Raw genomic sequence first — 24,006 nt, forward strand, 5'->3', positions numbered from 1 at the left:
GCTTAGCTCTGAAACGTGCATTACCAGGAATTCGGTGCAGCGCCCAGACAGTAAGCACAATCAAGCGGCCTGTCACGTTGTGTTCTGCAGGCACCCAGTCAATCTCTTTCGTTCTTACATTATGGATGACGTCAACGAAATATTTATGAATGTTCGAAGCAATACTACCCACGCCGCGGTGGCTCAGTGGTTAAGGCGCTCGACTACTGACCCGGAGTTCCCGGGTTCGAACCCGAACACGGCGGCTGCGTTTTTATGGAGGAAAAACGCTAAGGCGCCCGTGTGCTGTGCGATGTCAGTGCACGTTAAAGATCCCCAGGTGGTCGAAATTATTCCGCAGCCCTCCACTACGGCACCTCCCTCTTCCTTTCTCCTTTCACTCCCTCATTTACCCTTCCCTTACGACGCGGTTCAGGTGTACAACGATATATGAGACAGATACTGCGCCATTTCCTTCCTTCCGAAACCAATTATTAATATTATTAAACAATACTAGAAGCGCTTGGAGCAAACTCCTGATAATGTTCAGGGGGGGGGGGGGCGCTGTTGTAGAGTGCGGCGGACCCGCATTAGTAAACTGCGCGTAATTGATTGAGAAACGTGATAGGAGAGTGAGGGTGAAATATTTTGGTGAACGACCTCGAAGAATGGCGCCACACTTATACCACACAGGAGACCCTATGAAAAGAAAGACTATGAAATGTTCGTGATACACGGATGTAGAACTGTGGCTTTGCTATGCTGAATATTATTCTGCTAAAATGTTTCAACAGTACTGTCAATAGTAATGTAAACAAAGTGTGTTTTCCGGCCCTTCAGGGACTATTAAATGATTAGGTTGCAGTTTTACTGTGTTGAATTGTACTCGTCTCTTTTTTATTCGCCTTGTTTACTATGCATAACGTTTCTCCTGTAATGCAGTTTCCTTCACTGCATTACGTATGACTCTCTCCGCTAAAGTTGTCAACTTCTACGGGCGACTAAGCCTGTCAAGTGGTCACTGCAAACAGCTTTTTCTGGCCACCCACAGTGTTTGTTTAACAATAGCCTAAATAAACATTCATTCATTCATTCATTCATTCATTCATTCATTCATTCATTCATTCATTCATTCATTCATTCATTCATGGTTGGAGAGCAAGGTAGCACGCTTTGCCAGTTGACCTAGCCTCACTGAAAATAGCGGAGAGGAAACTGAACAGGCAACTAAACTTTGTTCGAGAAGCGTTTCGGAATGCATGCCAGGCATACCACACCAAGCACGCATTTTAGTGACGTGTACATCACGTATTTTTCATGTTCCTGCCAGTTTGACTTTGTACATTGCCACGCAATGGTGCGAAAAAAAACAGACAAAAGACGAGGCGATTGACGTAGAACTGCAATTAACTATTATTGGGTTGAACTGGGCGCACAAAGAACTGAAGCCGGCGGCTGTGACCATAACAACGAGGCAAGATAACCTCTGGCCCTTTAGGGTCACAGAGTAGATTCCAGTATTAGGCAAGCGTAGCAGGGGGCGGCAGAAAGTTAGGCGGGCGGACGAGGTTAAGAAGTTCACGAGGAACGGTGGCCGAAGCTGGCAAAGGACAGGGTTACTTGAAGAGGTATGGGAGAGGCCTTTGCCCTGTAGTGGGCCTAGCCAGGATGGTGATGATGATGATGGTGAGTGAACTTTCCAGATACGACGTGCAAAACAACCAAAACAGCATCGAACAACGTATAATCGGTTCCACCTGGGTGCGATAATTCGCGCTAAACCTGGTTTGTCTTGCATCACAAAAGAAAGCGGTAAAACCACGTGCCACCGATTTTGAGGAATAAACAAACAACCACTGCTAACCTTTGTGTGAATATATTAGAGCTAAAGCTCTACTCTTCGCACCACAACTCCCAAGGTCAAGTTTGGTGTGCGTTTGACCTTGAGCCGGCGGAGCGGAGGTGTGGCAAGTGACGTCATACCACGTGTTCGTTGGGGAGAGGCGTTCGCTCGGATTCTCGCCGCTGCTGTACCACGTGACTGTCGGGGGTGTAACAGCTGCTTCTCTGGCGCCGGTCGGTCAGTCTGGCCATGGATGAGGCACGCGCCGGACTGACTCCGGCGCTGAACTTTGTGTATCTGTGCTTAAAAGAGCTTTCGCTCATTTCACTAGTGTTAACAAGCGCTACACGTCAACTAGTTTTTTTTTTATCGTTTCTAAAACTCCTTTAGTTTTTTTCATGTGCCGTCTGTATGCCTTCTTCTTAGCCCTCTTTGTCTCACAGTGTACCTTTCGGGGATCTTTAGATATATAGAAAAAGAATTGAGAGGAAATTTTCTCAATGTAGCTTGATAGTTTTGATCTTGCAAAATAAAAAAGAAAGCCTTAATTCTGCTTTTCACACTAAGGAGGGCCTGTCGTCCATCACAAAAGTTTTTCGATGAATTGTGCGCCTTCCAGGAATTTTTTCGTGGAACCCCGTATTTGTTGGCTGTTAAGTAGCAAAAAAATACCTGTTAGAGTTTGGGGAGGAAAAAAAAGTTCCCCGAAAATTTAAATGTGCAGATGCCCGACGTCACTCGTCAACACGAAGAAAGAAGTTAATTTTTCCAACCTCATTGGGCAGCGAAAATTAGCTGTTTCAAACAAACATGAGAGTGCGGTTTTAAGGTAAACTACAAAAAGTCAAGGCTCAGAAAACAAAACTAGAAACACAGCGTGTCGAAAGAAGACTAAATTAATCAACGGAGCAAAAGCACCGTGCAAGAAAGAATGATAACCGGGGAAAAAAAAAATTAGGAGCTCTGTATCAGATCAACAAGCGACACAAAAACGTCGCCAGTGGTGCAAGCGATGAAAGCTCCGCAAATAACTTGCAGATAAAACTAGGCACGAAGTAAACAATAACGATTGAAATGCTAATGCAAGGGCGTTCATAAATCACGTATTATCAGCAGCATAAGTTTACAGCGTTCTTACTCGGGCATGAAAATGAGTTCGTGTTTTTCTAGCTACAATGAAATGTAACAATTGTTTTCCCATAAAGTAGCGCGCAAAAGTGCCAAGGCGTCAAAAGAAAACTGACACCATCAATCGGGACAGTTGAAGTACTTGCACTGGTCTGCTTTCAGTATTTGAAGGGCACTGTACCTAGAAAATCACGCTGAGTTCGCGGCAGTCTGCGGTGGCAGCGCCCCAGATTATGAGAGAGTTCTCGAATGGCGCTTATGATCTGAGTGCGGTCAAACAAGCCTGTAAGAAAAATAACGGTGCGACCGGCCGTCACTAAGTTGTGGACCACAAAACGCAATGCAAGTGGAGGCTCTAGTCCTCACAGACCAGCGGATAACTGTTGAAGACATAGTCGAGCAAGTTGCCATGGGTGCCGACTTATCGCACAACGTCCTTGACAAAAACCTGCACATGACGAAGGTTTCCGCGGTTTCTGAGGCTTGCGCAAGAAGACTTGCGGAAGAAAGCTGCCGCAACAATGTTGAAGCTTTACGAGAGAGAATCTGATGACTTTTTGACCACCTTACCATCATAGTTGAGTGTTGGGGGAGTACTGTGAGACAGGACCCCAGCGGGCAATAATGGCAGCATTTAAACTGACTAGCGCAAAAGGAGGCCGAGGTTCTGCGTGCATCAGGCGAAGCCATGCTGAGCCTGTGTTAGGAAAGCCGTGGTGCTCTTCTTACCGATTATCCTCGCAAAGAGCAAACTATTACGGGGAATAATTATTGCGAGCTTCTCACTCAGTTGTGAGCTGCTGTCGATGCTCAGCGCAGAAGAACGCCCACGAAAGCGTCCGTAATCATCTCCTTCAAAACAGGTGACGGTGACAAACGCTGTATCCCTAGGCTAGAAAAGCTTGCCTCTTACATTATATTCACACCGTTTCACACCAAACGTTTCCTCTTTTCTCCCATGACGAGCATAGAGCGCGGGTAAACATTTCCGGGAGGACGAGGAAGTGTTTCCTCAAATGTAGCTATTCCTTAAATCCCAACAAGTCATGCTTTTTTGGGCAAAAATCTTGAAGACGAAGCATTGTTACGTGCTGCTGCCAGAATATTGGCGCGTGCTCATGGGAGCGCGCCGACGATGAAGACGAAGTGTGCGTGTGCCGGTGGACAAAGACGAAGTGTGTGTGTGGTTCGGACAGCCATCTTGTGAGTTCCCTGCTGTGCGCTGGACTTCGCTGAGACTGTGATCTGTGCCGGTCCTGTCTTCGTTACATTTTTGGTGGAGGTGCTGGGTACTTTCCAACATCTACGTGCCCCGAAGGCTCTCTATGAACATGGATTTGACTCCGATTCATCGCAGTACAAGCCGCCGAATCCAAGGTCAGTCACCAGAGTACGGTCCGTTAGCCCCTAGGACCAGGGCTGCAGCTGCGACGCGCAGGACTGACGCGGCACCTATGGATAGCAACGGAGACGCGGCAGCTATGGCTGACAACGGGAACTCAGCTGCTCATTTCCTGGTCCTCCAGCCGCGAACGCCGCCGACCTTCCATGGCGAAGTGTTTGAGGACGCGGAGGACTGGCTTGACCAGTTCGAGCGCGTTGCCAGGTACAACGGCTGGGATGCGGAGCGGAAGCTGCACAATGTTTACTTCCCTCTTGACGACTCGGCGCGGACGTGGTACGCGTACCACGAGACAACGTTTCCTTCTTGGGAACGGTTCCGTAGCCAGTTGCTGGCGACCTACGTCAACACCGACCGTCGGGAACGAGCTGAGTCGGCGCTGTAGTCAAGGAACCAGCGACCCAATGAGAGCGTCGCAATGTATTATGAGGACATGACACGACTGTTCAGAAGGGCGGATCCAAACATGGCCGAGGACAAGAAAGTGCGCCACTTGATGCGCGGGATAAAAGAAGAACTGTTTTCTGGGCTTGTGCGAAACCCACCTAACACCACTTAGGAGTTTCTATCGGAGGCCACTATCGTCGAAAAGACCCTGCAACAACGCGCCCGCTATTACAATCGCACCGTGAACACCGTATCAACTTCCGACTTTGCGCCAGTCTCCAGCGACTCCGCTGACACCCTTCGGGAGCTGGTTCCATCTATCGTCAAAGAAGAGCTGCACAAAATGTGCCTCTCTGCCCAGTCGCAGCCGCAGTGCCCATCGTTAGCACAAATTATCCGAGAGGAAGTGCAGCAGGTGGTCCCTAAACCTGTTGCCCCTGCTGCCCTTACACCGACGCCCCCGCGCCAGACGTACGCGTCGGTACTCCGACAGAACTGCGACCTCGCCCCTTGGAGCACAAGCCCATCTGCATCTGCTTTCCAGCCGCGGCCCCCGCCTGTCCCTGTGTTGCCCGAGGCCAGACTGCGGAAGACGGACGTGTGGCGGGCACCTGACCAGCGGCCCCTTTGCTACCACTGCGGTGCGGCTGGCCATATCTTGCGGTGGTGCCCTTATCGTCGAGCTGGAATTCGCGGATTTCATCCGCGAGTCCCCTGTCCGCCCAATGGCGAACGGTCCCGCGAAATTGAGGAGCACCTGTCAACGCGCCGGGATCACACTCACACTGATTTCCCTCGCCCTGACTACCGCCCACCAACCTCTACCCGCTATCGTTCGCCGTGTCCCCGTCCTTCGACAAGCCATTTCAGCCGCTCACCGAGTCCTCGCCGGGGAAAATAGACCCAGTGGCCTGCGGAGGTAAGGCCGCTGACGAGCGAACAGCCGAACATCCTCCATCGCGTTCCCGACCAGACGACGGCTATCAAACGAGGACACGTGACGATCACAAAGGATGTGCAGCTTCGGACTTACCGGTCGATATCGACGATTTAGCGGTTACGGCATTGGTTGATACGGGAGCGGACTATTCGGTTATGAGCAACGAGCTAGCAAAAGAACTGAGGAAAGTTTTAACCGCGTGGACTGGGCCTCAGATTCGCACAGCTGGTGGGCACCTAATTACCGCTGTTGGCCGGTGTACGGGGAGAGTTATAATCGACGGATTTATTTACGTTTATGACTTTGTTGTCCTACCTCACTGTTCGCGCGATGTCATTCTCGGCCTGGACTTTTTACAAGCTAACGGCGCCGTTATCAATTTACAAGAGCCGCGCGTGACGTTTTCGCCGACGCAAGCAATTGAAATAGCCGACCCAGACGACTCCAGGATACCCGCCCTGCGTATTGATGCTGATGACGTGACGGTGCCTCCGCGGTGCAGCATGATGGTCCCCGTGCAAAGTGACTCGCCCGGTGATCGAGACGTTATGGCAGAGAGAAACGTCAGCCTTCTAATCGAGAAAGGAATCTGCGCTGCAAGAGGGCTTGTTCGCTTACGGGATCGCTCTGCGACACTCTTGATCACCAACTTCGGAACAGAGTTCCAGCCTATTGCGAAAGGAACGGCCGTCGCATACGTTACCGACTTCGTTGAGCCCGCAGAAATATGTGCTCTGGAGCTACCGTCGCCGGACGGACGCGATGCAGCAGCCGTTCTGTCTACCGTGGACATTAATCCCGGCTTGTCGGTGGGTCAGAAGCAGCGCTTGTTAGAGCTCCTTCACGATTTCGCAGAGTGCTTCGCCACGACATCAAAGGTAGGGCGCACCCCGGTAGCCAAACACCGCATCATCGTCAACGAGGAGACTAGCCCCATATCCCAACACCCGTACAGAGTGTCGCCGGTGGAACGGGAGGCTATACGATCCCAAGTGCAAGAAATGCTTGCAGACGACGTAGTCCAGCCGTCCACGAGCTCCTGAGCTTCGCCTGTGGTATTGGTGAAGAAAAAAGATAACACCTTGCGATTCTGCGTCGATTATCGGAAGTTGAATCGTGTCACGAAACGTGACGTTTACCCCCTTCCACGTATCGACGACGCCTTGGATCGACTGCGTGACGCTAAATATTTTTCTTCACTCGACCTTAAGAATGGCTACTGGCAGATCGAAGTGGACGAAAGGGACAGAGAGAAGACAGCGTTCGTGACACCTGACGGCCCTTATGAATAATTCAAAGTGCTACCCTTTGGACTCTGTTCTGCGCCAGCAACCTTCCAACGCATGATGGACACCGTTCTTTCTGGGCTGAAATGGCAGACATGCCTAGTGTACCTTGATGATGTTGTCATTTTTGCTCCTAGCTTCGAGGAACACCTCAACCGGCTGCGAATGGTGTTACAGGCGCTCCGTTCGGCACAGTTGACGATAAAGCCACAAAAGTGTCACTTTGGTTTCGAAGAGCTCCGTTTTCTTGGTCACGTGATAAGCGCTGACGGAGTCCGTCCTGACCCGGAGAAGACTGCCGCTGTGGCACAGTTCCCGCGCCCAACCGACAAAAAGTCCGTTCGTAGGTTTCTGGGCCTCTGTGCCTATTACAGACGTTTCGTTGAAAACTTTTCCACAATTGCCGAGCCCCTTACAATGCTTACTAGAGGCAATGTATCTTTTGTGTGGCATGATGATCAGGAATCTGCCTTCAACGAGCTACGCAGCCGCCTGCAAACTGTCCCAATACTCGCCCATTTTGATGAACGAGCTGCCACTGAAATTCATACTGACGCCAGCAATGTTGGTCTCGGCGCTATTCTCGTTCAGTGGCAGGATGGCAACGAGAAAGTCATAGCGTACGCCAGCCGCTCCCTCTCGAAAGCAGAGGCAAACTACTCTACCACAGAGAAGGAATGCCTTGCGGTAGTGTGGGCGATTAGCAAGTTCCGACCATATCTCTATGGTCGCCCGTTTCGAGCTGTCAGTGACCATCATTCGTTATGCTGGCTAGCCAATCTCAAAGACCCTTCGGGACGGCTTGCGAGATGGAGCCTTCGCCTCCAGGAATACGACATCACGGTAGTGTACAAGTCCGGCCGTAAGCACAATGACGCCGTTTGTTTGTCACGTGCACCTGCCGACGTTGCTCCGGCCGAAACGGAGGACGACTTACCGTCTTTTGCTCTCGTCACGTCGTCCGATATGGCTCAGCGTCAACGGGCTGACTCAGAGTTGCGTCCGCTCATCGAGCATCTGGAGGGCCTTAACGTCGCTGTTCCGCGGCTTTTCGTTCGAGGTTTGGGTTCCTACAGTCTCCGAGATGGTGTCCTTTACAAGAGGAACTTCGCCCATAACACGGAAACCTTTCTTCTGGTTGTGCCATCCGAACTCCGTCCAGAAATCTTGCACGCCTGCCACGACGAGCCATCGGCTGGCCATTTCGGTGTTACGCGGACGTATGCCCGCATTCGTGCGAAGTATTACTGGCCAAAGTTGCTCTCATCTGTCCAGCAATATGTGAGGACCTGCCGTGACTGCCAGCGACGAAAGACACCACCAGTTAAACCCGCAGGGCTTCTCCAGCCCATCTCACCGCCTACAACACCTTTCCAACATGTGGGCATGGACTTGCTGGGCCCATTCCCATTGTCTTCCTCTGGGAGCAAATGGATTGTTGTGGTGACGGACTACTTAACGCGGTACGCCGAGACACAGGCGCTCCCCGACGCTAGTGCTGCAGAAGTGGCTCAGTTTTTTATGACATCAATCGTCTTGCGTCACGGTGCGCCATCAGTCGTCATCACGGACCGTGGAACCGCCTTTACGGCGGCATTAATGCAATCTCTCTTCGAACTCACCCACACCAGTCACCGGAAGACAACAGCCTATCATCCCCAAACAAACGGCTTGACTGAACGCCTCAACCGGACGCTTGCAGATATGATTGCTATGTATGTCGACGTTGAGCATCGTACGTGGGACGAAGTTCTTCCTTATGCAACCTTCGCCTACAATACGGCAGAACAGGAGACTACCCGTCTTACACCTTTCCAGCTGGTCTACGGACGGTGTGTAACTACCATGCTGGATGCTATGCTACCCGCAGCTCACAACGACGGAGACATCGGCCCCTACGCTGACGTTGACACATTCGTCCAGCGGGCTGAAGAAGCCCGCCAACTCGCAAGGTGCCGGATTCGACATCAACAACAACTCGACGCTGGTCGCTACAACCTCCGACACCGATGCGTTCGGTACGAGCCCGGCGACTCTGTATGGGTATGGACACCTGTGCGCCGCCGCGGACTCTCCGAAAAGCTCCTCCGACGCTACTTCGGTCCGTACGAGGTGGTTCGTCGTATAAGTGATGTCACATACGAAGTTTTTCCGCGGGACACGACCTCCTCACCACGTCGGCGCCATCCGACCGAGACTGTCCACGTGGTGCGCATGAAGCCCTACCATGACAGGCTGCAACCCGCCGCTTTACCAGCTTAACAGCTCTCTGTATTCTCTGCCGTCCGCCGTCTATACCGAACATTACCTTTGCTGTCCGTGTTCGTTTCCGGCGTCGGGCCGCCGCCTTGATGGAGGGGGTAATGGCGCGTGCTCATGGGAGCGCGCCGACGATGAAGACGAAATGTGCGTGTGCCGGTGGACAAAAACGAAGTGTGTGTGTGGTTCGGACAGCCATCTTGTGAGTTCCCTGCTGTGCGCTGGACTTCGCTGAGACCGTGATCTGTGCCGGTCCTGTCTTCGTTACAATATTGAATGTAATGGTCCATCCATTCGATGCTCGGAGAAACATTTCTCCTAAAGATTTCCCATTGCTCGCATCAAGTGTTAAGTTTGCCATAGAAAGTGAATAGGGAACGTTTATCAAGATAGAAAAAACATTATTAGCAAAAAAAGTGCAAGCTTGCCCACGGGGAATCGGATGATATATTTATTGTTGCAGTGAAATCTTACGATACACGAAAAAATGGCGTTCATAAACTACTTCCCGTTGAAAAATGTCCTTGTCGAGAATTCCTGCCTATGAATGAGAAATACTGCTGGAATATTCTGCGGCAGTTCACCCATAGGTGGCTAAAGTGCTTGGACTTGGGAGGCGAATATGCAGAGAAAGATTAAACTTGCTTTCAAGTCTCTATGTTTCTTCATGCCTGTAATATGTTCACGGCGGAGCTGTTGCAAGTCATCCTAAGGTACAGCGAAACCCGCTACCGGTGGACGACTGCGTACCATGCGCAGACCAACGTTATTACGGAGCGCTTGGCTGCGGTGTGCGTAAGCGCCGAACGTGGCGTGGGAAGTCATCCTGCCTTACGCCGTCTTCGTCGAGGGCAGTGCAAGAGGTCACGGCGCTGACGACGTTCAGGCTCGCCCATAGTAGGGAAGACATGACCACGCTCGACGCGATGCTGCCCATCGTTAGCCGAGAAGATAACCTCGGAGTCGCAGTCTACACTCTGAACAGAAAGGAGTAAAAAAGGGGAGCAAGCTGTCCCCTAGAACACCCCCTTTTATTAAAGTAAAAGTGCTAGAGGACAGATTCCTCCATTTTTACTCCTATATGCAGGCGTATTCGTGATTAGACTGCACCTACAGTGCGCGAGGGAAGTACGTTGCCTCGCCTCGCAGTGCATTAAAGACCAAAAGCACAAAAATGCCCGTCGCTGCAACCTACTCCGACACCACACAGTATACAAACCGGGTGACCGCATATTGGTGTGGACGCCCATTCGCCGCCATGGGCTGAGTTTAAAGCCTGTACGACACTCCTTCGGCCTGTGCACGATCATACGGCGACTTGGAGAGCTCGACTACGAAGCGGTCCCCGGCGGACCGACAGCATCACTGCGGCGCAAGAGCGCGCACAAAAGCTGCACATGTGGTACGCGTGAAGCGTTATTAGCACTTCGTATTTGCATTCTGACTGATTTCATTCTCTGTATTTATATTGGCGCACATTTTTCTTCAACGTAAACCATCCGGTCGGTGCTTATTTAAGAAAGAGGTCATGCCACAATGGCTTGTAAAGTTTGTTTCATGCTTAATGCCGCCGGCAGACGCGTTTATCGCTTTATTTGTGATGCACGGCGCAGCTGTAGATTTATATCGAAAGATAACAACAAAGTGTAAGAGATTTTGCCCTGTTCCTGACTTGTTGTAACTTCGCACGCCGTATCTTGAGAGAGCGCCTTTCTGTCTCTGTGTCTTCCTGTGTTCGTTCACTTGCGCCATTCAACTTTATGATGAACCAACTAGCCCAACAGCAATTACTTCTGTATCTATAGAGTTCGATATCAGCTTTAAATTGAGCGCGGCCCAAGACAGGCAGACATTGTTCGACGACTGCCGAGAACGCTAGTTGGCATCCCCGCCACCGAATCATTCACTTCTTTGTCGGTGCAAGTCAACCCAATAAAAAATTCTTTTCGAAGCTCTTTTCGCTGTCTTCTTTAACGTCGGACAGTTGTCACCATTACGTGGCAATATGAATTTTACGAGCTCTTCTCTTATTTTAGCAAACAAAAAATCGCACAAAGCAACACCAGTGCGAATGCAGCTGAGCAAAAGTTTAGTTTAGTTTAAGGGTTTAACGTCCCAAAGCGACTCAGGCTATGAGAGACGCCGTAGTGAAGGGCTCCGGAAACTTCGACCACCTGGGATTCTTTAACGTGCACTGACATCTGACAGTACACGGGGCTCTAGAATTTCGCCTCCATCGAAATTCGATCGCCGCGGTCGGGATCAAACCCGCGTCTTTCGGGCCAGCAACCGAGCGCCATAACCACTCAGCCACCGCGGCCGCGCAGCTGAGCAAAAGCTGTCATGGTAACGTGATGGTAACTCTCGAACATTTCGCTCATTAAAATAGCCATAGTACATGGTAACGGCCTAGTCTCCAGATTCGATAGTTTGGTGTTTGGTGCTGGCGGTCTTGTTGATCTTACTGCCTACCGGGAAACTATGCAAAGGTTTCCAGAGAAGTTCGACAATGTCGTGACGGATAGCTTTCACACCGTTCGCTCGGTCGTTTGCTCTCTCCGCTCCGTAGCTGCCGTTTTCATGGTTGGAACGACGGACGATCCCGACGAAAATGGCGAAGTGCTACGTGACTTAACGCTAAGGTAAGCGGCATGGTCGCGGAAAGTAATGGCTTGCAAATAGTCGCGTGATGCGTGGATATATCGGTTACTTGAAACTGGTCAGTACTTTTCAACGTAGTCTTAGCACGAAAGTCATGCGGCTGAATATCTTAGATGCTTTAAACAAGGATGCTAAATAAAATAATGTGACCGAAACCAAATGAAATTTTATAAAGGGCACACACATCTTCCCTTTCTTACCTTTAAAAAGAATAAAACCCCAACATGACGCTATGCATTAAAAATTCAAGAACTGTAAGCATATCCCTGGCAAAACACTTCTAGTGACGCGTCGCAGAAGATGCACCTATAGATAACTATATTTACCCCTTTAAAATAGAGACTCAATTCTGCCAAATATCTGAAAAAAAACGACCGTTATCCAGCTTAAATGCTGATAGGGTGGGATTCCGGCTGTTACATGGGTGCCTGACTCTGACACCGTCTTTCTTGGTGGCACTATATCCGGAAAGCGGATATTGCAACCCGTTTTAATGTATACCTTCCCATTCAAACTCCTAAGTGGAGCAAAACTTTTGGCTCAGATTTCCTCGGCTGTTTCAGCTGTGATGCACATAAAAAAACTGTTTGAAATAGGAAATAGGCGCGTGGAAAAGACGAGCCATAGCGGAAAGTGCTGACGCACTGTCAAGCCGCTGATAAGAGCGGCGGCCGCTCACTTCGCCGCGGTCAGCGAGCACGCTCCGTTTGCGGGAAAGCCTCTGAGAGCGCTGCAGTATGGCAACGCACGAGCGCAGTCGCGTGGTATTTTTTACATATTTCGCGGGCTTTCTTTAGATGCCGGAAAAAATGACCTCGTAGGAGATACAATGCTACAATGAACTAGATCGGTTGTTTCTAAATATGCTCTCCAAGCTAAAGTAACACTGTTGGCACTGAAATGAATACTTGAAAATTTGCGTAATTTATCTTAATTAGGTAACTATGCGGAATATATGAATATTCTGAAGAGCGCCACACGATGGCACGAAGACGAAGACAGCTTGACTACAATAATTTACCGAAAACCTACTGACCACCAGCGATATTTGCACTTTGACAGTAGCCATGCGAAACATGTTAAAACCATCATCCCCTACAGTCAAACACTTCGGTTCAAACGTATCGGCTCTAAACAATCTTACTTTAAAAGAAACTGCGCCACACTTCGTAGCGTGCTCATTAAACAAAATTACCCCCCTTAGCTAATCGATCACGCCATAGAGTGCGCAGGTACACAATCCCGAAAGATTCTACTATCTAAAGAAAAACCAGATACTTCCTACTCAAATACCAACCTTGTCCTCACTCATTCTGCATCCGCACCAAAGGTTCCGGCAATCTTAAAAAACCCTTATAATATTCTCATGCAAAGTGTTCGCCTGAAGGAAATATTCGTAGAGCCACCAACGGCTGTTTGTAGAAGATCGAGAAATCTACGGAACATACTAACTTCCTAAAAACTACTGCTCCACAACCAACAGGCTGCCACCCTTCAACAAAAGCCGCTGTAAAGTTTCTCCGCATATGACTACGCCTCAGAGCGTTAGCAGTACTGGTTCTAACTTGCATTTAAAAATTCAGGGTTGCCCAACCTGCGATAGCGCGAACGTCTTTTACCTGCTCCAGTGTACCATATGTAACGTTCCGTATGTAGGCCAGACTGAAACCCTCTTTATATTACGCTTCAATAACCACAGAGCCCATGTTATACCCATCTCAAACCTGTCCCTATCGAGACATTTCCAGCTCTGAGGTCGTTTATTTCATCATATAACAGCTGAAATTCAGGAATCTGCATTTAAATCAAATGACGACCGATAAATTATAGAGTCCCTCCTGATCTATAAGTTTAATATAGTATCTTCTGGTTTGAACGAAAGCACGGGGAAATTGAGCACCCTACCACTTCAAACGTACTGATATCCATCGATGTTAGTGCTATTCTGTTCGTTCTTTTTGTTCATGTATATCGCCCTCCGCGTTTGAGTTTAATCGCATTTGTATGTTCAACTTGCCGCTCCATCATAAAACTAAAATTTCGCTACGTTCATCTTTATAGATCACCGCATAGGTATGCTTCTTATTTCTTCTTTTTTTGTGCTCGGACAGAACAGGCAGATCGCGTCATGAGTTATTTTTATCAGGATGTAATAAAAGATAATACTTTTACCGTGTAGGCTGCTTTAGCGTGACCGTGTGTTTTTCAGTGCTTTTAGAGTGTACAAATTCTCGATTCTTAAGTTTTGCTGTCCAGTAATCCTCGTTTCTCGTCTTTGGACTGTAAGCATGACACGTGTAATCATCGGTCGTCGCATTCTATAGCAAAGCTTGTTAACGCTTTAAATTTCGCAACGTACTCCTTCTGTCCAGCCGTTGTGACCCACATTCGTGGACTTACATACCGCGTTTTAGTCACGAGTGTGTTATGTTTTTAATCTTCTGTGCATTATATGTTTGCACGTTTTTTGCGCACCCGCCGTCATATTCTGTGCCCTCCCTTCCTATTCTGTTATTCTGATTAAGGCCGTTCCACGGCCGTGGCCGAAACGTCAAATACGTTGTTTCAACGTTGGTCTCTGTTTAGTCAGTATATATATATATATGAAGGAAGCCAACAGTCACCGAAACCAAGGTGCATAGGAGAATGTTTCTTTTTTTTTTTAATTTGTAGTGCGAGTAAATTGGCTTAAAGAAAATCACTTATGAAGCAGCAGAAAAACAACCATGCTGCCGGTGGGATCCGAACAACCGACCTCCGAATATCGCGTCCGGTGCTCTATTCGGAGCTCGTGGGTTCGGATCCCACCGGCGGCATGGTTGTTTTTTCTCCTGCTTTATAAGTAATTTTCTTTAAACTAATAGACTGGCACTACAAATTAAAAAAAACACATTCTCCTATGCATCTTGGTTTCGGTGACTGTTGGCTTGCTTCATATGTTTGTCAAACGAGCCCCTCAATTCTTTTGCCTTGTCTGCTAATAGCTTAACGAGGGTCGCGGTTCTGGCAGTCCTGATGCCATAGGTAGCATAAGAGGGTCCTTGCACAGTTTCCGCCCTCGCCGTTAGATGACGTTCTACGTCACACTCGCGGTAATACAGGACGTCCTACGTCCACCGCTATGGACGAGGATGGCGCTGCTGAACACTCTCAAGCCTCGCTTACACGCTAAACATAAATACTCACAAAAGTAGCAGATTGGACAGCGTTCGCCGTAGCTCAGTTGGCAGAGCACCGGAAGCGATATTCGGAGGTCATGGGTTTGGATCCCACCGGCAGCCCGGTTGTTTTATCTGTTGCTTTATAAGTAATATTCTTTAAACAAATTGACTGGCACTACAAATTAAAAAAAAAGAAGTATGCTCCTATGCACCTTGGTTTCGGTGACTTTTGGCTTCCTTCATATGTTTGTCAACGCTTCTCGAGTCTTGGGGCGCGTTCTTCTGGCGTCTCTTGAGCGGGTTGTCTCTTACTCGCTTCGTTCTGTCGTTGTTTCTCTTTCGCGCTCTCCATAACGACTACAATACACTGAGGTGAAGCGCATGTATATATACACTCCGCGAGGCGACGCCTCCTCTCCCTCTACCCCAGCGGTGCACATCTGGTGGAGCGAGCGGCGACGGCAGCGGCGTCGACTGCGGCGCCATCTGTTGGAGCGCGGTTGCGGCGTTGCTAGGCAACAGCGGGTCAAGGTCCTTCGTCGGCCACGGCAAACGGCTAAAGTGCGACCACGGGACGAGCCGAACTGGCTGGCTGGCTGGGGTAGTGTTGCTTTCGCAAGAAAATGCAGACAAGGATAAAAAGTTATACACTCGAAGAACTTCAAACAACTTCTGAAGCGATAATCGCTAGGATGATAGCGTGATGCAGAGAAAAAGTTAGGGGAAACTTGTCTATGCATTTAGTGTTGCGGCAGGCAAGTGGCGCATACGACAACGTAAATAGGGAATTCCTGTAGAAAACCCTTTAAGATGGTCTCGCACGTTATATAATTCCTTTCCTAAGGATATATATGGAGATAATAAAGTTGTAATCTTCGGGAAGGAGTGAGAATTATAACTGTCGCCGTAAGCAAAATAATAGAGCAGGGTTGTCTTCTATGACTGCTGCATTCATGGTTTATCTGATACATATGAAAAAAAGCCACCAGAAAGTGATCTAAGTTAGGATTTCATGTACACAGTAGCGCAACGGTCATAGACGAGCTGCTGTCCGCTTTCGTGCATGCGGACGATATTGTACTATCATCTGATAGCCCGAAGGATTTTCAGGCTCTTGTTAATTGCTATGTAAACAGAGCCGCTCCGGGCTTGACGATTAGCGCCGTTAGGAGAACTCTGGTTATTATCATCAGTTATACTTGGCTAGTACTTACTATAAAAGACCACGAGATGCCTATAGACCGGCAGAATATAAATATCTACTGGTATGGGTAAACTACAGAGAGAAATACATAAAGAAGCATAACTGACTGTTGGGGCTAAAAGGCTATGAGATGCCGCGATTATGATGCATAGGGTTCTTCAGAGCTGCGACAAGTATGATGAACTGAGAGGCATTTGGAAAAGAATAATGCCGCCAGGGCTTACTCTTGGAAATGCGGCTTTGTGCCTAAGGTCACAAAACAGAAAAAATGAATTCAACCGAACAGACAATAGATGTACAGTCTGAAGAAAATCCCTAGAAACAATACAACCTTATACTACAATGCGGTAGTGTCCACCCGGTTGTCGTTGCACGCTCAGACACTGTCCTTGATGTCCTAAGATTCAGAGAAAACGAAGTGCCTGAATCTGGAATATGAGTGAGCAAAAAGCGATTGGGAGATTGTTGGCACAAAAGCAGCGCGACGACGTTAGGTTACGAATTTGGGATTAAAAATTAATAAAAAATGGAAATGTCTAGAAAATGGTATGAGTTTTAACGATTGCTGAAACGAATATAGGTACAAAAAGACGATAAAAGTCACAACTGCCACCGCGGTTAAATTGAGCACGCTCCTAAAATCCGTCCGTCCGTCCGTCCATCCATCCGTCCGTCCGTCCATCCATCCATCCATCCATCCATCCATCCATCCATCCATCCATCCATCCATCCATCCATCCATCCATCCATCCATCCATCGATCCATCCGTCCGTCCGTCCATCCGTCCGTCCGTCCGTCCATCCATTCATCCATCCATCCATCCATCCATCCATCCATCCATCCATCCATCCATCCATCCATCCATCCGTCTGTCCGTCCGTCCGTCCGTCCATCCGTCCGTCCGTCCGTCCGTCCGTCCGTCCGTCCGTCCGTCCGTCCGTCCGTCCGTCCGTCCGTCCGTCCGTCCGTCCGTCCGTCCATCCATCCATCCATCCATCCATCCATCCATCCATCCATCCATCCATCCATCCGTCCGTCCGTCCGTCCGTCCGTCCGTCCGTCCGTCCGTCCGTCCGTCCGCCCGTCCGTCCATCCAAGCAGAATGGAAGGATAATCGCGTCGTTCTGCCTAAGAGTGCAACGCCGCAAGATTGAGGTTATGAGATGTAGGTACCATCGAGCAAATAGTGTAGCAGCGTAAAGGAAGCTACATATAAACCATTGCGCACATAATGGAGCGCCGCAAGGCAAGCGACATATATGTACTCTGGCGGAGATATATGCCTCCTCCCGGCCGGATAGAAGGTGAAAATTTTCCAAATGCCTTTCTTAGGGAGCGCTTCTCCAAAGGGAGAAAAATGCCCGAAGTGGGAATTAGCTCCAGCTTTTTTTCGAAGAAAGGCGCAAATAAAAGCTGGATATTGCTCGTGGCTCGCATATAGAAAAAGTGCATGGAGAAAACATGGTGCCATATGCTTATCCCGAAAGCGAGCACATGCAGTTTAGCCGATAAATGTCGCCATGAAGAAGCGGAAGCTTGCTCGTATTTGTGCTGAAAACTGCCGAGCTTATCAATCAGTTCCGAAAAAGGCGCCTGTGTGCTTTTTTGAAATATTTGCGCCCTAAAGATAAAATGGTTGCCATTTGAAAAGTTCGAATAGAGTTCACCCATTTCTTATTTTACAGCAAACGCAGTAGTAGGCTCATTGATCCCTATTAAGGCACTTGAGTTTGAGAGGAAAAGGTTTCGTTCGAAGCACAAGCTTAGATAGGAGGCAGCTGAGCCAGCCACCTGCACTCTCGGTGAGCAGCACCTATCAACCTTAGCCTGTATGAACTCCTATATTGCCACCCAATTTCACTCTCCAGGAGCTCACGCCATGGGGAAATAAAAATTATTTCCCCCGAATCACCCCTCGGTCTATACGACTGCTCACCCATCTACCTGAACCCTCCTCCTCACACGTGCTCCAACCTCCAGGGTGAGGGTGGAGGAAGCAAAGTAAATATACACAGAGGAAGTTTTATTACAGTTGAGCCAGTGATTTGAATGCAGTTTTTGTCGGGTAGCACATTCTTTTACGTCAAACTTCTATCATTTGAAAGTTTGTAAGTATGCAACTTATGTTAATCAATATATCCTTGATACTTAGAGGCTTAATTTTTGCTTATTTTCTGCAGACCAGCCGCTGCCAGGAGGTCGGGGTAAGTATTTTATAAAAAAATTCTTCTTTTGTCGGCGTCTTGTCGGAGACTGAGTCTTGCTTAGATTGGCTTCTCGTGCTGTGCGTCACATATCAGGTGGGGGAGGAGAGAGAGGGACGGTTGGAAGATGGAGGGACGGCAATCCCTTTAAACGCCGCCTGCTACAGCTAGCAGGTGGAGGCTTGACACAGGCTCTAATAATAACTGCGGAAACGAGACACGGACGGAGAAGAGGCAAAGACGCACACGAACGCAGACTAACAACTTTATTACGCGAAGAGCAAAGGGCGTATATTAAGCAATCTCAGCATCTTGTCCAAACGCTAATCAAGATGCCAGCTATGCTTGAGCATCAATGCGAGGTGAGAGAAAGTGCGATTCAAGTACAAGTTTGACGGGTGGTTCTGCTTGACGCATGTTTGACTCCGGTGCCGAGTTGTACGTTTAAGTGTCGAGAAGAAGATTGCAGTGTTGATAGTGGCCGCGGCGGCCTCTCTTGGTTGAGGTCCAATGCAAAAGCGCTCGAGCACCGATATTACGACGCACACTAAAAAACGCACTGGCTGCAAATGAATTCCATGTACGCCGACACTTCGGCGCACAAGAGAACCTCAGTGTGATGTTATGGTATAAAGATATCCTAATTCCTACTACAAGAAAACGCAGAGACTTTGATGACCGCGCCGGTTCGACCAGCACTCTAGGACCGACTACTCCTGTCTTACCATTTGGCTGTTTGAACAAGTCGATACGTTCAGCATAACTGCCGTTGAGACTTGCCGCCACTAAAATTTCCATAGTGCCGTGTTTTAAAGCCAATCTTAGAAGAACCAGCTCCACCGCGTTTTGGCCAGCCGTGGCGGGACGTGTGACGTGGTTGCACCATACAGACCTACAAGACGGAAGGGCAGCGCTGTTAGAAATTTTCTTCTCACAGTTTGTAAGCTATATAGAGATTTTTGTCAATACAATTTATGTACTTTTTATTGACAAATCCTCTAGATCGGTGTATACAGATTTCAAACCTTGTAGACAATCTATAGACAATCTATAGGTTTATGGCCATAGATTTTAGCGGGCTTGTCTCTTAGGCAGTAATATAGACTATGAACACGCAGAAGAAACAAGAAGGCAACAGAGTTTATAAGGAATAAGTAGAAACCTGTAGGCCACGTTTATAATGCAGTGCACTGTTCCGTACAGATACTTGTGCTCGGGACGAAGCAGATAAGCGAGACGCGCGGGTTTCTAGAGCAAGCTGCGCGTCAAGCCACAAGAGGCCCCAGTGCAAAGCATCCATGTTTGGCCGCATTTTGTTCAACCAGCTTGCGCGCACATTTGGAGCTGAGTCTTGATGAGCGCTAAGCGCTCGTGGATACAGCCAAGAGGCTTAGCAGTGCTGGGAATGCTGCGCATAGACAGGAGCTCAGTAAAGACTGCAGAGTTCTTCGCTTCCTCGTCCCCTCGAGGTGCTTATTTGGTGTTGGGCGGGAAGCACAGGGCCACAAGATAACAAACAGACGAACAGATGAACTGGTATTTTATAAAAAAAACATCAAAAACACAAAAGAAACAGGATCTTTGCATTCAGCTACCAAGCTGCCACAAATTTGCGACTTGCCAAAGGCCGTGGCGTGTTCCTTCGACGAAGCCTGACTAAGAACCGCGTAATGGCACGTAACGTGCTTTCCAATAACCAACTCTGAAACTTCTAGAAGCGGGCGGCGGCGTCTGCCTCTTCTGCGTTCTTGAGAGGTCTGGAACTTTCACGCGCGCCGCCTCGCCGAGGTCGCGGGAGAGGCGGGCCCGGACGGGAGCGGCGGCAGCGGGCGCCCCAGAGAATGTACCTACCGCAAGTCTGCTCTTCAGCCTCCAGCGCACCCACCACAAACGCCTAGCGTGCGCTACCGGTCTTATGATGTCGGAACGCACAAACGTGCGGTGTAATGGAATTTTTTATAATAAACTGCACATCTCCAACCAAAAATGTTAACTTTAACCCAACGTTTCGAGGCCGACTCGGCTCCTTCATCAGGGGTGACTGAGGGCAGTAGCAAGCGTCTTTTAAGTATGGAAGAGAGGGGGCAGGGGGGGGGGGGGGGGGAAGAGAACGTCAGCTGTGTCGCCAAATGCGCGGGGGAGGGAGAGGGAGGGGGGTTTAGGCTGTTAGTCACGCTGGCGCACTGCAGGGAGGTGCTGAATGGCGACTTTTTTTCGTTGCGTTGAAGAGCGAAGTCCCTGGGCATATACTGGGGCAGGTTTCCTTTTGTGCGGTTGATAGTGGAAGTAATGCACTGGGCCGCCAGCTGCCATAAACACGCTGCTCGACAACATCGGGCCCATGCCAGGATCCAACTACACTTGCGTGCCGCCTACATCGAGACAAGGTAAAGTCGGCAAAGACAAAGTGAAGCCCGCACGACGAACCGCCGAAGTTGTTGGTTGAATCGCGTCATGCGTTGTAACTCTCCCGTGCGCCTTCTCTTGTCCTCTGTTTTCTGGTGTCTCCTATTCAGCTCCTGTTTCCTAACTAAGAGGGAAGCTGTCGAGATCAGGCGCCTGCTGGCAGAGAAAAGTTCTTATTCTGACTCTATGTTGCCAAACTACACTGACGACAACGCGGAATGCTGAAATAAGGAGGGCCGGTTTTTTACACGCGCCGAAATATAACCATTCGGGCATCGAAGCATGGTCGTTCGCGAGCCACTAGCCAACAACACAGCGCAACAGGCGCTGATCCCCAACGGCGGGTGAGCAGAGATTTCTTGCTGAATGAGGTTTGCATAGTGTGACATGGTACTATATAGTGTGCCATAGGTGATATGGAAAGTGAGGCACAACGTCCTAAAGCTGCACAGGGCCTATGAGAGGTCCCATAAATGAGAACTTCAGATTCGACCACCCGGAGCTTTTAACGTACCCTTGCTTGACTTGGAAAGGAAGGATTAAAGGGCAACTCTGAGGTTAATTACGACATATCACATTTAACTGAAGCTACTACTGTACATTGTTCTTAGCCTTATGATCCTGTGCGTTGCATTTTGCAGCTGGCCGGCGTTTTTGTTCAGCGCAAGTGAATTTAATAATAATAATTGGTTTTTTTGGGGGGAAAGGATATGGCGCAGTATCTGTCTTATATATCTTTGGACACCGGAACCGCGCCGTAAGGGAAGGGATAAAGGAGGGAATGAAAGAAAGGAAGAATAGGCTCCGGAATAATTTCGACCACCTGGGGATCTTTAACGTGCACTGACATCGCACAGCACACGGCCGCCTTAGCGTTTTTCCTCCATAAAAACGAAGCCGCCGCGGTCGGGTTCGAACCCGGGAACTCCGGATCAGTAGTCGAGCGCCCTAACCACTGAGCCACCGCGGCGGGGTTCAAGTGAATTTGCAATTCTCCCTTTTCGTGGCTTCACTCGGTTAGCATACATGACGTCATTTGTAGGTCGTCCAATCCGTACTGCGTTGCTCGAGACGCACAGTTGTTTTTTTTGTCGTCTTTAATTGCTTGCTGGTCATTGTTCTGAAGACGTATTTTGCTATTATTGGAGGCAGGATCCGAAGAATGCATCCGCATCACTGACCCAAAATAATCGATAATCCTTCAGAGTGGTCATTTAAGGTCTTTTTCTGGATGCTTTTTGTGCACAGGTTCAGAGCAGAAAATTTTCGAAGGGTTTCTACGCTTATTTATTTATTTATTTATTTATTTATTTATTTATTTATTTATTTATTTATTTATTTATTTATTTATTTATTTATTTATTTATTTATTTATTTATTACCACAAGGAACCCGGTTAAGAGGATTTACACTGTAGCATTGTGGTGAATAAAAAAAAACGCGCCTTCAGTTCGTAATTATTGTTTTTCCCAAAGTTTAAGTTTAAAGATTAGAATAATTTGTGAGTAGCGGTTTACACAATGATGCCTTTAAAGGGGTCAGACGGTACTGTGATCTACAAATTTGAAACATATCTTTTAAAGGCAGGTTCGCACTTTCAACTCTGGTAATAAATAGACGCCATGCTCTTAGGTCCTTGTTATGAGTATGTCCTTTCTTAGCGCTATTTGATTGTGTGATCAATCAGTTCTTAATTCCGCCTAGATTATATTAGTGGTTTATTATGACCAGTTAGTAAACTAAAACTTGCGAATTTCATCCCCGTGCTCACGAAACATAATAATCTCATTCATCACAAACCACCATCGCTAACTACTACCATGAATATGATGTTAGGCTCTCTGCCTGAACGAAATGCATTTGGAAACACAGTAAGCGGAAACAAAACAGAAGGTTTTAAGTGCCTCAACTCCTGTTACCCACTTTCAGGCTGCAGCGCCTGGAAGCGGAAAGCCTCAGGAAATACACCAGTGAGAGAGTCATTCTCAAACCCTCCAAACCAATCAAGGAGTACAAATACTTCAGCGTTTATTCCAAAGAGGAAAAGGTACGCATGCTTTGTACTAGGCTTGCTTTTATGCATTGCGTTTACGGATGCTGTAATCCTCTTTTGGGCATTTCATTAGGATGAGGAAAAGAGCATATATAAAGGAAGATAACGATAAAAATGCAAATTTAGCATATGCATTGAAACCATTAAAACGAAAAAATAAACACAAACAAGGGAAAGACAGAAAAGATAATACGTATTAAAGTCGCGAAACGCAAAATGAACATACACGGTGAAGCAAGAAAAAAAGCACTCTTGCTTCATCCATCGGGTGATTAGCTGATTTGTGAAGCAAATGGCGTCGTGTTTGGCGTAACGACGCAGCATCACTCTTTAAGTGAAGGTTCGCGAGAAGCTCTCCTTCTCTCTAGGGAACGGAGAACTGCTCCAGTCCTCTTCCCCGCGGTGCGAACTCTCCATGGCGACGTACTAGTAGTGCGGTTAAAACTCGGCTTCACGAAGCGAAGAGCGACTACGAATTAACGCGTTAAATCGGGAAATTAGTGAAATTGAGGAAGGTATTTTTTCGCCCTCCGAAATATAAGATTGCAACACACAAAAGCTACCGCTGCATCGCATTTTCCGGCTACCCGCGCCTGTGCGTGCGATAAGTCCACGGAAGCAGCCCGAATCGTTTGTGCGTGAGACCGCCTTAACGTACAACGGATTCGAAGCCAACGTGGCAAGCTCCGCCGACTGACGAGTCCCCAATTCCGTGCAATGGCGCATCTTGCTGACCCGTGAAAACAAAACCAGGGCCGAAACTTTGGCGCCTTGGTGCTGGCACACTGCGAACAAGCTCCTAGACATCATGGGCGAAATAAGTGAGAATTCACCTTTATTTTGCTCATTTATTCCGAAAAAAACTTAGTTAAATTGGCTTTACTAGCAGGCTGTCTCGTTACATCGGGCTATTGAGCACATTGATTCCTGAGGGCTCTTGCTAGGGAATGAAATTTTCTTCATTAGATCGGCAACTTCGTAAAACTGGGCTTCATAGACCGGGTTTCAACTGCAGTCGGGCACGGAGTTCATGTAATAAAATGGTGCAGTCTGAGGGAGCCTGAATTTGGAGATTAGGTGTATTCCGCGACG

The 24,006-nt window shown here is 48.4% G+C and overlaps 1 protein-coding gene across 1 annotated transcript in view; it reads left to right on the plus strand.

The window, feature by feature from the left end:
- Positions 1 to 24,006, plus strand: part of LOC144134185 (uncharacterized) — a 74,609-nt gene that overhangs the window by 1,699 nt on the left and 48,904 nt on the right. The window contains exons 2-4 of the mRNA XM_077667144.1: positions 11,794 to 11,866; positions 18,432 to 18,455; positions 22,791 to 22,908. Coding sequence (XP_077523270.1) covers positions 11,805 to 11,866; positions 18,432 to 18,455; positions 22,791 to 22,908 — 204 coding nt within the window. The 5' untranslated portion in view covers positions 11,794 to 11,804. The remainder of the gene's footprint in view (positions 1 to 11,793; positions 11,867 to 18,431; positions 18,456 to 22,790; positions 22,909 to 24,006) is intronic.

The sequence above is a fragment of the Amblyomma americanum genome, chromosome 5 (genome assembly GCF_052857255.1).
Source record: "Amblyomma americanum isolate KBUSLIRL-KWMA chromosome 5, ASM5285725v1, whole genome shotgun sequence".
In the NCBI taxonomy this organism is placed as follows: domain Eukaryota; kingdom Metazoa; phylum Arthropoda; class Arachnida; order Ixodida; family Ixodidae; genus Amblyomma; species Amblyomma americanum.